This window comes from Sorex araneus, chromosome 6, assembly GCF_027595985.1.
Source record: "Sorex araneus isolate mSorAra2 chromosome 6, mSorAra2.pri, whole genome shotgun sequence".
Taxonomy (NCBI): domain Eukaryota; kingdom Metazoa; phylum Chordata; class Mammalia; order Eulipotyphla; family Soricidae; genus Sorex; species Sorex araneus.
Window position 1 is genome coordinate 164,234,300 of NC_073307.1, and position 10,863 is coordinate 164,245,162.

At 67.3% G+C, this 10,863-nt stretch overlaps 1 protein-coding gene across 1 annotated transcript; it reads right to left on the minus strand.

The window, feature by feature from the left end:
• On the minus strand, positions 1 to 3,238 carry AP5B1 (adaptor related protein complex 5 subunit beta 1). The gene is made up of 2 exons (XM_004618531.2): positions 2,734 to 3,238; positions 1 to 2,647 (listed from the first exon to the last, which is right to left on the minus strand). The coding sequence occupies exons 1-2, from the start codon at positions 2,881 to 2,883 to the stop codon at positions 137 to 139; spliced, it is 2,661 nt and encodes an 886-aa protein (XP_004618588.2). The 5' UTR covers positions 2,884 to 3,238; the 3' UTR covers positions 1 to 136.
• Between the last annotated feature and the right edge of the window lie 7,625 nt (positions 3,239 to 10,863).

Here is a 10,863-nt window from a genome sequence, read left to right on the forward strand (position 1 = left end):
AAAAATCTAGAAGGAGCAGGAAGATGCTCAGCAGACAGAGCACAGGCCCCCGACAGTACCACCAGGCGGGTCCCCTCACAAGGAAGGGGCCACCTAGCGCTATTCGCCTCAGCAGCCCTCCCGGGCCAGGGCGGGCTCAGGCGGCCGCGGCCAGCCCCCGGAGGTAGCCCCCGGCCAGGGCCAGCACGGCCCAGTCGTCGGTGCGCAGCGCCACGGGCACGCCGTCCTCCTGTGCCCCCTCCAGCCGCAGCAGCAGCCGCGACGCGGGGGGTAGGCGGATGGCTACCCGGTAGCTGTTGGGGGGCTGGGCCGCCACCACAAAGGGCTGCAGGTGGCGCGACACCAAGGCCTCCAGCCCCTGGGGCCCGAGCGGGCACCACAGGCGGCTCTCGGCACCCTGGGGCAGGCAGGCGTCCCAGAGCTCCTCGAAGAAGCTGGGCCCGGCCCCCGCAGGGGGTGGGGGGAAGGGCAGGAAGAGGTGGGCGAAGGGCACGGCCAGGGGCGCCAGGCGCGCGTGGCAGGTGCGGCCGGCGTGGCAGGTGCGGCCGGCGGGCGTGGTGTAGAGGGCGCGCACAGCCAGCTGCGCGGGCGCGGGGCGCCGGGGCTGCAGGGGCAGCCGCAGCGGGGGGCTGGGGCGGCCGGGCTCCAGGCAGGGCACGTGGATGGGCGCGAGGGGCCCGTAGAGCTGGCCCTCGGCCTGGAAGCGCAGCTCCAGCGAGAACACGGGCTCCAGCGCGTCGGCGTGCAGCAGCAGGGCGGGCGCGGGGCCGGCGGCCGGGCGGGGCCCCAGGCGCAGGCGCACGGGGGCCGGGGCCTCCTGCACCATCAGCGCCGCCACGAAGCCCTGGTTCTCCGCCACCAGGGACGAGGCCAGCGCGGGGGCGGCCAGCGAGGGGGCCAGGGCCACCCCCAGCTTGGGCCCCGCCAGATGGGCCAGGAGGATGTAGTAGAGGCGGGCATGGTCGCGCCCGTCGGGGTCCGGCAGCCCCTGGGCCAGCATCTGCAGCAGGTCGGCCAGGCCGCCGCTGTCGCCGGCCCGCAGGAGGGCGCGGCAGACGCGCAGCAGGGCCTGCTGCAGGCCCCAGTCTGTGCAGCGGGCCGCGGCGGCCTGCAGGAAGCGCAGGGTGGCACGCCAGCCGTCCCCTCCCGCCACCTCGGCCAGCATCTGCAGATGCCAGCAGAGGGCCTCGTCCTCGCCGGGCCTGGACACCACCTCCTGCCGCAGCGCCCCCCGCAGCGGGTCCCCCAGCTCGGGGCCCACCCGACCCAGGAGGTCCACGAAATGGGGAGCCAGTGCGGGCTGGGCGCGGTACAGCTGGGCCAGCCCCTGGGTCAACGTGGGCAGCACAGCGGGCTGCCCAGCCAGGCAGCGGGCCACCAGGTAGGAGGCCTGGAAACAGAGGGTGACGGCGGCGCGGGGCGCTCCCTCCAGGGCCGCCCTCTGCCGCAGGCCGGCCAGCAGTGACTCCAGGTAGTGCCGGAGGCTCCGGCCCGCCCCGCTCTCCCCCTCCTCCTGCTCCTCCTCGTCGTCGTTGGTGCAGAGCAGGCACAGCAGCTGCAGGCGGGCCAGGAAGGCCATGGGGTCGTCCAGGAGGCTGGGCAGGAGGCCCCGGCACAGCGGGAGCCCAAGCAGCAGCGGGAGGGCCTCGGTGGCGGTGGCCGGGCCCAGCGGGCAGTTCTCGGGGAAGCTCAGGAGGCAGTGCAGGTAGAAGAGGCGGGCGGCGGCCGGCAGCGCGGGGTGCTGGGCGGCCAGGGTGAGCCGGCGGAGCAGCAAGGCCTCGTCCTGGCCGGTGAACAGCGCCTCGCCGAAGGCCGCCTTCAGGGCCAGGACGGCGTGCAGGAGGGCCAGCTGGGCTGTGCCCAGCAGCCGGACCAGCTGCGGCTTGAAGAGAGCAGGCGGCTGCCCCCGACGGCCCCGCAGGGCCCAGCCCAAGAGCCACAGGAGCTGGGCCTGCGCCGCAGGGGTGAGCAGGTAGGAGGCGTCCAGGAGCTGGGTGACAGTGGTCCGCAGCTGGTGGGCCTCCTCGGGGCTGGGCGCCGGTGCTGCGAGGACACTCTCCCCGTCCTCAGCGGCCGGCCAGCCGGCGGCCTGGGGCAGAAGGCGGCCTTCGATCGCTTCGGCCAGGGTCCAGTTCCAGGGGCCACCCTGGGTGGGCGGGTCCCCTGCCAGGAGCGGGCCCTGCAGCCCGGCCCTGGCCTGGATGGCCAAAGCATTGCGCAGGGCAAGTGCCAGCAGCAGGCTGGGCGGCTGCACCGGGCCGTCCTGCCCCAGCAGGCCGCGCAGCTGCCCCAGGCAGCCCCCCAGCACCCCGGGCTGGCAGCTCTCCAGCTCCCGCAGGCACTCGCACGCTGTGGCCTGCAGGGGGCGCTGCTCGGAGGCGGGCCCGAGGCCTCGCCCCAGCTCCCGGCCCGAGGCCAAGGCCAGCAGGAGTGGCAGGAGCCGGCACGAGGCTGCGGAGGTGGGGCCCAGCGCGCCTCCGGCCACCAGCACGGTGGTGGCCGCCAGCAACAGGAGCCGCCGCAGCGGGGTGGGCCGCGGGGGCAGAAGGACGAGGGTGTCCAGCAGGCAGGTGGCGGCTGCTTCGGCTGCGGGGGGCTCGGGCCACAGTTCGGCGGGGTACTCCAAGCTCAGGGCCAGCAAGGAAACCTGCGGAGGACACGAGCGTGGGCACCGCGCGGCTCTGGTTCGGGACGCAGCGGCCGCCGCCGGTGACAGGCTCGCGCAGGGCTTACCTTGATCTGATCGCTCAGCTTGTCACTCCTCAGGTCGCTCAGCAGGTCGCGGCCCAGATCCTCACCCTCAGGTCCCGCCAGGAAAGCGGCCGGGCTGGCCCGGAAGGCGCCCAGGCGCTGGGCCCACGTCTCCCGGCTCAAGGGCCCCATGGTCGGGGCCGAAGGTCCCTGCAGACCCGCACGGGAGCGCGGGTGGGACGCCGCCAGGGGGCGCCCGCGCGCCCGCAGAGCCGCCGGCCCGCAGCCCCGGGCCCCGCGCACGCGCCAGCGGGGACCCCGCGCTCCGGCACCCGGAAGAAGCCCCGAGGTTTCGGGGGTGACGCCCGGGCGGGCCGCCGGCGCGGGGTGCGTGCCGAAAGCTCATTAGGCGCCCGCCCGCGGCCGCCACCGAAACCACAACGCCGCCCCGGCCCCCGGCGCCCGCGGTAACGGGCCGGCTCGGCGACTCCGCCCCTGACTCAGCCGCCGGGGGCAAGGGGCCGGACGGCGGCTTCCGGGCGGGCGGGGCCTAACGGGGCGGGGCGGGGCCTCTGGTGGGGCGGGGCCTAACGGGGCGGGGCGGGGCGGGGCCTAACGGGGCGGCCGCTTCCCCGCCCGCCTGCAGGTGCCGACTCGTCGGTTTCGCTGGGGCTGAGTAACTGTCCCACTGCGCGCTGCCCCCCTTTGCCGAAACTGCCGCAGGCCCGGGCAGGGGCGGCGGGGCTGGGTGGGCCCCGCTTTTCGGGATGCCGGGGGTCCCCGACACCCCGGACCGTGCGAGCAAGCTGAGGGCCCGGGGCGGGGCAGGGCGCCCCCCCCGCGCGCACCTCGCCGCGCCCCGCACCTGGGCCCCGCCCTCGGGGCAGCGTCGGGTGCGGGGCCCCGGGCGCCCAGGTGGCCGCGGCGGGGTTCAAGGTGCGGTCCCAGGGCGCCCGCAGGAAGCGCGCGCCGCGGCCCCGGCTGAACCGGTCGGGCGGGCGCCGCAGGGCTTGGCTTGGCTTGGCCGACGCCGGCCCGGCCCCCCACCCGCTGGGCTTGGGGGCGCGGAGCCGGCGCCTGGGTCGCGGCGGCGGAAGCGGCTGACCTTTGCCGCAGGCTGTGCCGCGGGCCAGGGAGGGTCGAGGCCGTGGGGCCCCGGGGCCGCGGGCGGGGCCGGGCCGCGCCGGGAGACAACGGTTGGACGCGGACGACGTGCGCCCGGAGCCAGCACCCATGGGCCACCCGGCCCGAGGCCTCCCAGGGGCCTGGATCCGGGGCTCCGGGGCCCAGGCCGGGGGGCGCCCGGACCCCACCGCCGGCCCGTGACTAAGGCCTCGGGCTCTAATTAGCCCGCTTTGAAGATGAAACAGTCCTGAGCCCCCGTGCGCCCTGCCAACGTCTCTCCCCGCTCCACCAGGTGGTGGGGACTGCAAGGGGCGGGCCGGGAGCTGCAAGAGAAGCTTCCTGGGGTCCCCCGGGTGCCAGGGGCACGGAGACAGATCCACCGCGACGCGAAGGACGGGTCCGGCCGGAAGGTCTGGTCGGGCTGTGGAGTACCCTGGCTCCGCTGCTGACTCACAGGCGGCAGCCCCAAACCACTTCCCTCTAGGTGCCTCAGTTTCCCCGTCTGTAAAATGGAGCGATGACTCCTGCCCAGGAGGTTGTGGGGTGCGGCGGCCCGACTAATTAACCCTCAGATGAAAGGGGGCAGGCTGAGAGCAGCCGGGAGGGATGGCAGCGAGGGGGGAACCGGGCCTGTCTGGTTTCCCTGTCTGAGGCCCAGGGGTGCTGATAACTGCACACCCCAGCCCTCCCGCTCACGGTTATTAAACCCCTTTACACTTGAGCAGACGGGCTTCAAAGGCGCAGGACATCCGACGCTGGCCTCGCTGAGCCTCTGCCAGCAACTCGGGGCGCCGCGGGTCTAGACAGACGGAACCCACGGTGGACACATCTGCAGGAGTCACTGGCTCCCAGCTGCCTGTGGGCCCAGGGGAGGCCCAGCCAGGGGCCGGCCTTCGTGGGCAGCAGCCCCCTCGAACCCTCAGCGAGGACCCCCAGCCACTGACCAGGCTCAGGGTGGGGTCTGCCCCAGCCCTCAGTGACGCCAGCGCGGCTCAGACTGGAAGGACCCCTGAGTCCCGGCACCGCACCACAGCCAGACCCCTCCACGCCCACCCGCCCTCACACCCACTCCCTGTCGAGGGACCCGCGGGTCCTGCGGGATCTTGAGCCTGTCTCCTCATCTGTAATTGGGCAGTGGGAGAGGAGGTGCTGGGAGACGGGCAAATCCAGAGAGGCCAGCAGTGAGGCGGGCTGGGATGCCTGGTGGGCAGTGCTAGTGGGTTTCTTTGGGGGTCCTAGAAGGCCTAGAAGGCAGTATACTCTAAATAGTGGATTTGGGGGCCTCCTATGTGGTATCCAGGGGCCACCGGGGCCACTCCCAGAAGACACTTGGCCAACTGGGTCAGTGGTGTAATGCAAGGGACAGTGGACGTAGCTGCCAGGTCGTGTGGTGTCAGGGCCGGCCGGGGGCATGATGCCCAGCACTGAGCCGCAGAGTCGGGGCCCAGAGAGGGGAGTGCTGGCACTAAGGTGCTGGCCTGGCTTGCAGCCAACCCAGGTGGGTCCCCTGAGCACAGAGCTAAGCACTGCTGGGCACGGCCATCCCCCCCCCCCCAACACACACACACACACACACACACACACACACACACACACACACACACACACACACACACACACCGAATAAGACAAAAAAGGCAGATTTTCCAGTGTGGGCTCCCAGCTGAGTAAGGCCACTGGGAACAGTGTGAGGGGCAATGCACAGACGTACCCTGGACACGGGGGCCCTGCAAGACAGCCCCGAGTCTCTTCAGAGAGTAGATGCACCACGGACCTGTCAGAGAGGGGGGGTGTGACTGAAAGTGGAGTCTGTACTCTTGACTCCAAGGGCCCAGGAGGAGCAGCAGAGAGGAGGAAGAGGAAGCTGGAAGGAGGCTAAAGGGAGACTGAGGGGAGGCTGGGGGTTGCTGAGAGGGGGCTGGAGCTGAGGGCTGAGGGAAGGCTGGGAGGAGGCTTGGAGGAGGCTGAGGGGAGGCTGGGAGGAGGCTGAGGGGAGGCTGGGAGGAGGCTGAGAGGAGGCTGGGGGGAGATGGAGGGCTGGAGCTGAAGGCTGAGGGAAGGCTGGGAGGAGGCTTGGAGGAGGCTGAGGGGAGGCTGGGAGGAGGCTGGAAGGGGACTGAGAGGAGGCTGGGGGGAGGCTGAGGGGAGGCTGGAAGGGGACTGAGAGGAGGCTGGGGGGAGGCTGAGGGGAGGCTGGAAGGGGGCTGAGAGGAGGCTGGGGGAGGCAGAGGGGAAGCTGGGAGGAGGCTGAGGGGAGGCTGGGAGGAGGCTGAGGGGGAAGCTGGGAGGAGGCTGGAACGGGGCTGAGCAGAGGTTGGGAGGAAGCTGAGGGGAGGCTGGGAGGAGGCTAGGAGGAATCTGAGGGGAGGCTGAGCCAGCCAGTCCGGGACCTACAGGAGGCCGTGGTGATGGGCCCCTGCCGAGGGTACGAACAGGGGACAGCTGGCTTTGAGGGAGTGGGTGGGGGCGGGAGGCGAGTGACTGATGTGGGCTAGTAGCCATGGGGGGCTCAGGAGGGTGGGTGTATGGGAAGGCTGACCCGGGGGCCGATGGCTAACTGAGCCGGAAAGGAGCGGGGAGGGTGGACAGTGCCACAGGCAGGCAGATGCCTCGGCACCCCTGGCTGAGGTCCCAGGTGGCCTTGGGGCTGCCTCTTCAGCTCTGCCTCAGGAGGCGTCTGTCCACTCGGCAGCCCCCCACTCCCTGCCGGAGCCTCCAGGCTGGGGGCTGGGAGGCCGGTGGCAGCCCTGCAGAAAAGGGCGTCGCACCCCTCCCCTGCTCGGGGCCTCGCTCCTCCATGGAGGTTTTGTTTTTAATTCCACTGAGTTTTTCTTCTTTAATTTTTCTTCTTTTTTTTTTTTTTTTTGCTTTTTGGGTCACACCCAGCGATGCTCAGGGGTTACTCCTGGCTTTTGCACTCAGGAATTACTCCTGGCGGTGCTTGGGGGACCATATGGGATGCCGGGGATCGAACCCCGGTCGGCCGCATGCAAGGCAAACGCCCTCCCCGCTGTGCTATTGCTCCGGCCCCTTAATTTTTATTCTAACACCATGATTTACCAAGTTGTTCATCATCTGTTGGTTTCAGGCACTCAGTGTTCCCACAGCTGTGCCACCACCGGTGTGACCTGCCCGCCAGTGTCCCCGGCTCCCACCCACACCCCGGCCTGCACCCGAGCAGGCACACGTGCACCTCAAACTGTGTGTTACCACACGAAGGCAAATGGAACGGCCAAGTCCTGGATTAATAGGGGTCCATTTGTGACCACTGGAAAGTCACTAACTCACCGTCTGAGGGTCTGCTGTGCCCGCCGGTGCCTGCAGAGCCTTCTGTTACCGTTCAGGCTCGTGAGCTCGGTGGGCTTTTGCCAACTTTCCCACCAGACTTGCTGCGATCCTTCTGGGCTGACGGCACTACAGAAATTTTGAGGTGTTGGGCTGGAGCGATAGCACAGCGGGGAGGGCGTTTGCCTTGCACGCGGCCGACTCGGGTTCGATCCCCAGCATCCCATATGGTCCCCCTGAGCACTGCCGGGAGTAATTCCTGAGTGCAGAGTCAGGAGGAGCCCATGAGCATTGCTAGGTGTGACCACCCAAAAATTTTTTTTTATGTTTTTAATTTATTTTTTAATTAGTGAGTCACAGTGAGGGGACAGTTACAGATTCACACCTTTTCGTGCTTGTTTTTCCCTCAAGCAATGTTTGAGAGCCCATCCCTCCACCAGTGTCCATTCTCCACCACCAATGAACCCAGTATCCCTCCCACCCCCCCAATCCCATCCCCCACCCCACCCCGCCTCTGTGGCAGGGCATTCCAATTTGAGCTCTCTCTTTCCTTTAGGACCACCCAAAATTTTGAGGTATGGCGGCCACGCGGTCCATAAGCTACAGACAATTTGGTAGCTTGGCAGTTGGTTGAGGTTTGGCGGTGGGGCTGGGCGGTTTCCACGGTGGAGGGGTGAGGCTGCGGGCTGCTGGGCCTGCAGAAAGGGGACTGCCCACCCCCATGCCAAGAAGGCCCCAGAGTCCCCCACCCTGATGGCTATCACGCCCCTGGACCCCTCAGGACACCCAGAGTGAGCTCAGACCAGCCGTGGCCTCCCCAGTGGCAAGTCCCCCCACCCCCGTACCTCCAGTCCTGACACTCCCCCCCAGCCCCCTCCCCCCGGTCCAGCCCCTCTCCTCCTGCCCCTATCTGGAACCTTCTGTACACCAGACTCTGCCCAGTCCCGACCCGCCTGCCCATGGCCCCCGGGCTCTGTCCCTCCCTGGCTCGCCCGCCTCCCCTGTCCCCATCTCAGCTCCCCGGCTCCCGAGGGCGCGGCGGGCAGATGGCAGGTGCTCTGTCAATATTTGCGGGCTGCCGGGCATGAGGGAGCGATTTCTAACTGGCGCCGTGGGAGCAGAGGGCCCGGCGCCTGCCCACACAGGGCGCGCCGCTCAGCGCTGTGTGCCCCCAAGTTCACACAGTCTGCTGCTGCCCCCCCCCCCCAGCTCAGGTGGGACCCAGAAAGCCATTCCCTTGGCTCATTCCACGGTGTACACATTTTTTTTTTTTTTGCTTTTTTGTGTCACACCTGGCGTTGCACAGGGGTTACTCCTGGCTCTGCACTCAGGAATCACCCCTGGCGGTGCTCAGGGGACCATATGGGATGCTGGGAATTGAACCCAAGTCGGCCGCATGCAAGGCAGATGCCCTCCCCGCTGTGCTATCGCTCCAGCCCCCATGGTGTACACATTTTAAATTTGTTTTGGTTGGGGCCGGCGGGGTGGGGGGGTCACACCTGGTGGTGCTTAGGGACAACGCCTGGCTCTGTGCTGGGGGTTCACACCCCGAATGTGGTGCTGGGGATCAAGCCAGGGTCACCTGCATGCAAAGCCTGTGCTCAGAGGGCCAGAGAGATAGGATGGAGGAGAAAGCACGTGCTTGCATGTGGCTGTGACAATGGTTAAATCCTGACACCGTAAGGGGTACTGCGAGGTGTGTACCCCTCCACCCAGAAAAAAACAGAGGCCAGAGTACAGGGGTTAAGGTGTTTTGGTTTTTTTTTTTTAGTTTGTTTTGAGGCCACACCCAACAGTGCTCAGATTATGCCTGTGGTCCTCAGGGGTCCAAATATGATGCCGGGGATCAAACCAGGGTGGGCCAAGTACAAGGCAAGATCCTTAGCTGCGGTGCTAGCTCTCCGGCCCTAAGACACTTGCCTTGTACACAGCTGCCCCCTGGTTCGATCCCCGACATCCCATACGGTCCTCTGAGCACCGCCAGGAGTGATCCCTGAGCACCACTGAGTGTGACCCCCCAAACCAAACAATGTTACAGATAATAAAGAAAAAGCATGCACCCAGCTCCCTAACCGAGCACTGCAACCCCAGGAAAATCTCTTTTGCTGTTTGGGGGCCCCACCTGCCAGTGCTTAGCACCTACTCCCGACTCTGTGCTCGGGGATCAGCTTGGGCGGTGCTCAGGGCTGCGAGCAGGACAAGCGCCTCAGTCTCCGTAGTTCCCTCCGCATTCCTTAACCCCCCCAACACTTTTTTGTTGTTTTTCAGGCTGCACCCTGTGCTGCTCAGGGCTTATTCCTCCTGGCTCTGTACTCAGGGATCACTCCTGGCAGTGCTCAGGGGACCCTCTGTGGTGCTGGGGATCGAACCCAGGTCAGCCGCGTGCAAGGCCAGCGCCCCGCCTGCCGTCCTATCTCTCCGGCCCCACCCTTGGGGCAATTTCTAAGTCAACATTTACAAATCAGCTGAGTTCATGTACAAATCTGGATTTCCTGCTCTTCGTGGATGGCGACGGTGCTGCGCTTTCCTCTCCACGGAGACAGACACACGCCCAGCGAGGTGCCAGCTAGGGTGAGGGCCCCGGGGCCAGCCCTCCCGCGGGCACAGCCCTGGCACCCTCCCCGCCATGGTTTCTCCTCGGCTGTTCCAGGGAAAGCTCATTTTGTGTCCATGGCACAGAGGGGGCAGAGCGGGAGTGGAGGAAAGTGTGGACCTCGGGAAAGGAGAGGGAAGGGGGCAAAGGTCGCTCTGCGCCCCCCCTCCCCGCCCCCGGGCAGAGCTCTCATCGCATCCTTTTTCTGGGGGACCCCAAGAAGCAGGGGAGCAGAAGAGGAAGAGGGCAGGAAAGCAACACATTCCAGTCAAATCCAAAGGCCCCTTGGGAGCCCCGGAAGGCCACTCTCCCCCCAGCCACCCCGGGCGTGCTGCAGAGAAGCGGAGAGGGTGACGGTGTCTGGAAGCACACCTTCCCCCCCCCCCCCCCCCCGCCCCTCCGCTATCTTCCCGACCTGACTCCTGCGCGCTATCAGCTGCCCCGCTTTGCCTCTTGACTTTTGAACCGTGTGAGTCCATTTATCACTCACTTCCTCCTCCGTCCCAGACTGAATACGAGAACGGAGTTTATGTGACCAGGACTTGGAAACACGGTCTTTGATTTTAGGAGGGGGGGGGCATGTGGGGAGGAGGAAGAGGATCTTTTCCGGCCTGGACTGGTCAGCAGGCAAGAGATGCCCAGCGCTGGCCTGGGGCCAGTGTCCCAGTCACTTGCTAGTGGTGGTCACACAGAGCATGAGGAACCGCTGGAGGGGGTCTCGGGCTTAGGCTCAGCCAGGGTGGGCTCCAGCGACCCGGCAGGGAGATGCATTCCCTGCCTTCGTCCCTCCCGGAGTCGCCAGCTTGGCCTTTGTAGCACCTACAATCTGGCCATTTTGTTTGGTGTGTGTGTGTGTGTGCGTCCTAACAACGGGGGCGTCTTTCTGTCTTTCTCCATCTCGGTGGGCTCTGAGTAGCTCAAATGTCCCTTCCTCCAGGTGTGTGTGTGTGTGTGTGTGTGTGTGTGTGTGTGTGTGTGTGTGTGTGTGCGCACGCGTGTCCTAACGACGGGGGCGTCTTTCTCCATCTCGGTGGGCTCCGAGTAGCTCAAATGTCCCTTCCTCCAGGAAGCGCTCCGTGCTTGCCGGTCTCTCGGCCCCCCCCCCCGTTGCGGCCGACGGGGCGTCCTGCCTTCCGCCCACCGTTGGCCCCGAGCTGGCGCCCGGCAGA

Excerpts from the sequence above, each read along its gene's own strand:
- AP5B1 (XM_004618531.2), bottom strand. The coding sequence starts at position 2,883 with ATGGGGCCCTTGAGCCGGGAGACGTGGGCCCAGCGCCTGGGCGCCTTC. Across the intron at positions 2,648-2,733 it reads AGCTGAGCGATCAGATCAAG|GTTTCCTTGCTGGCCCTGAG; the intron begins GTAAGCCCTGCG and ends TGTCCTCCGCAG.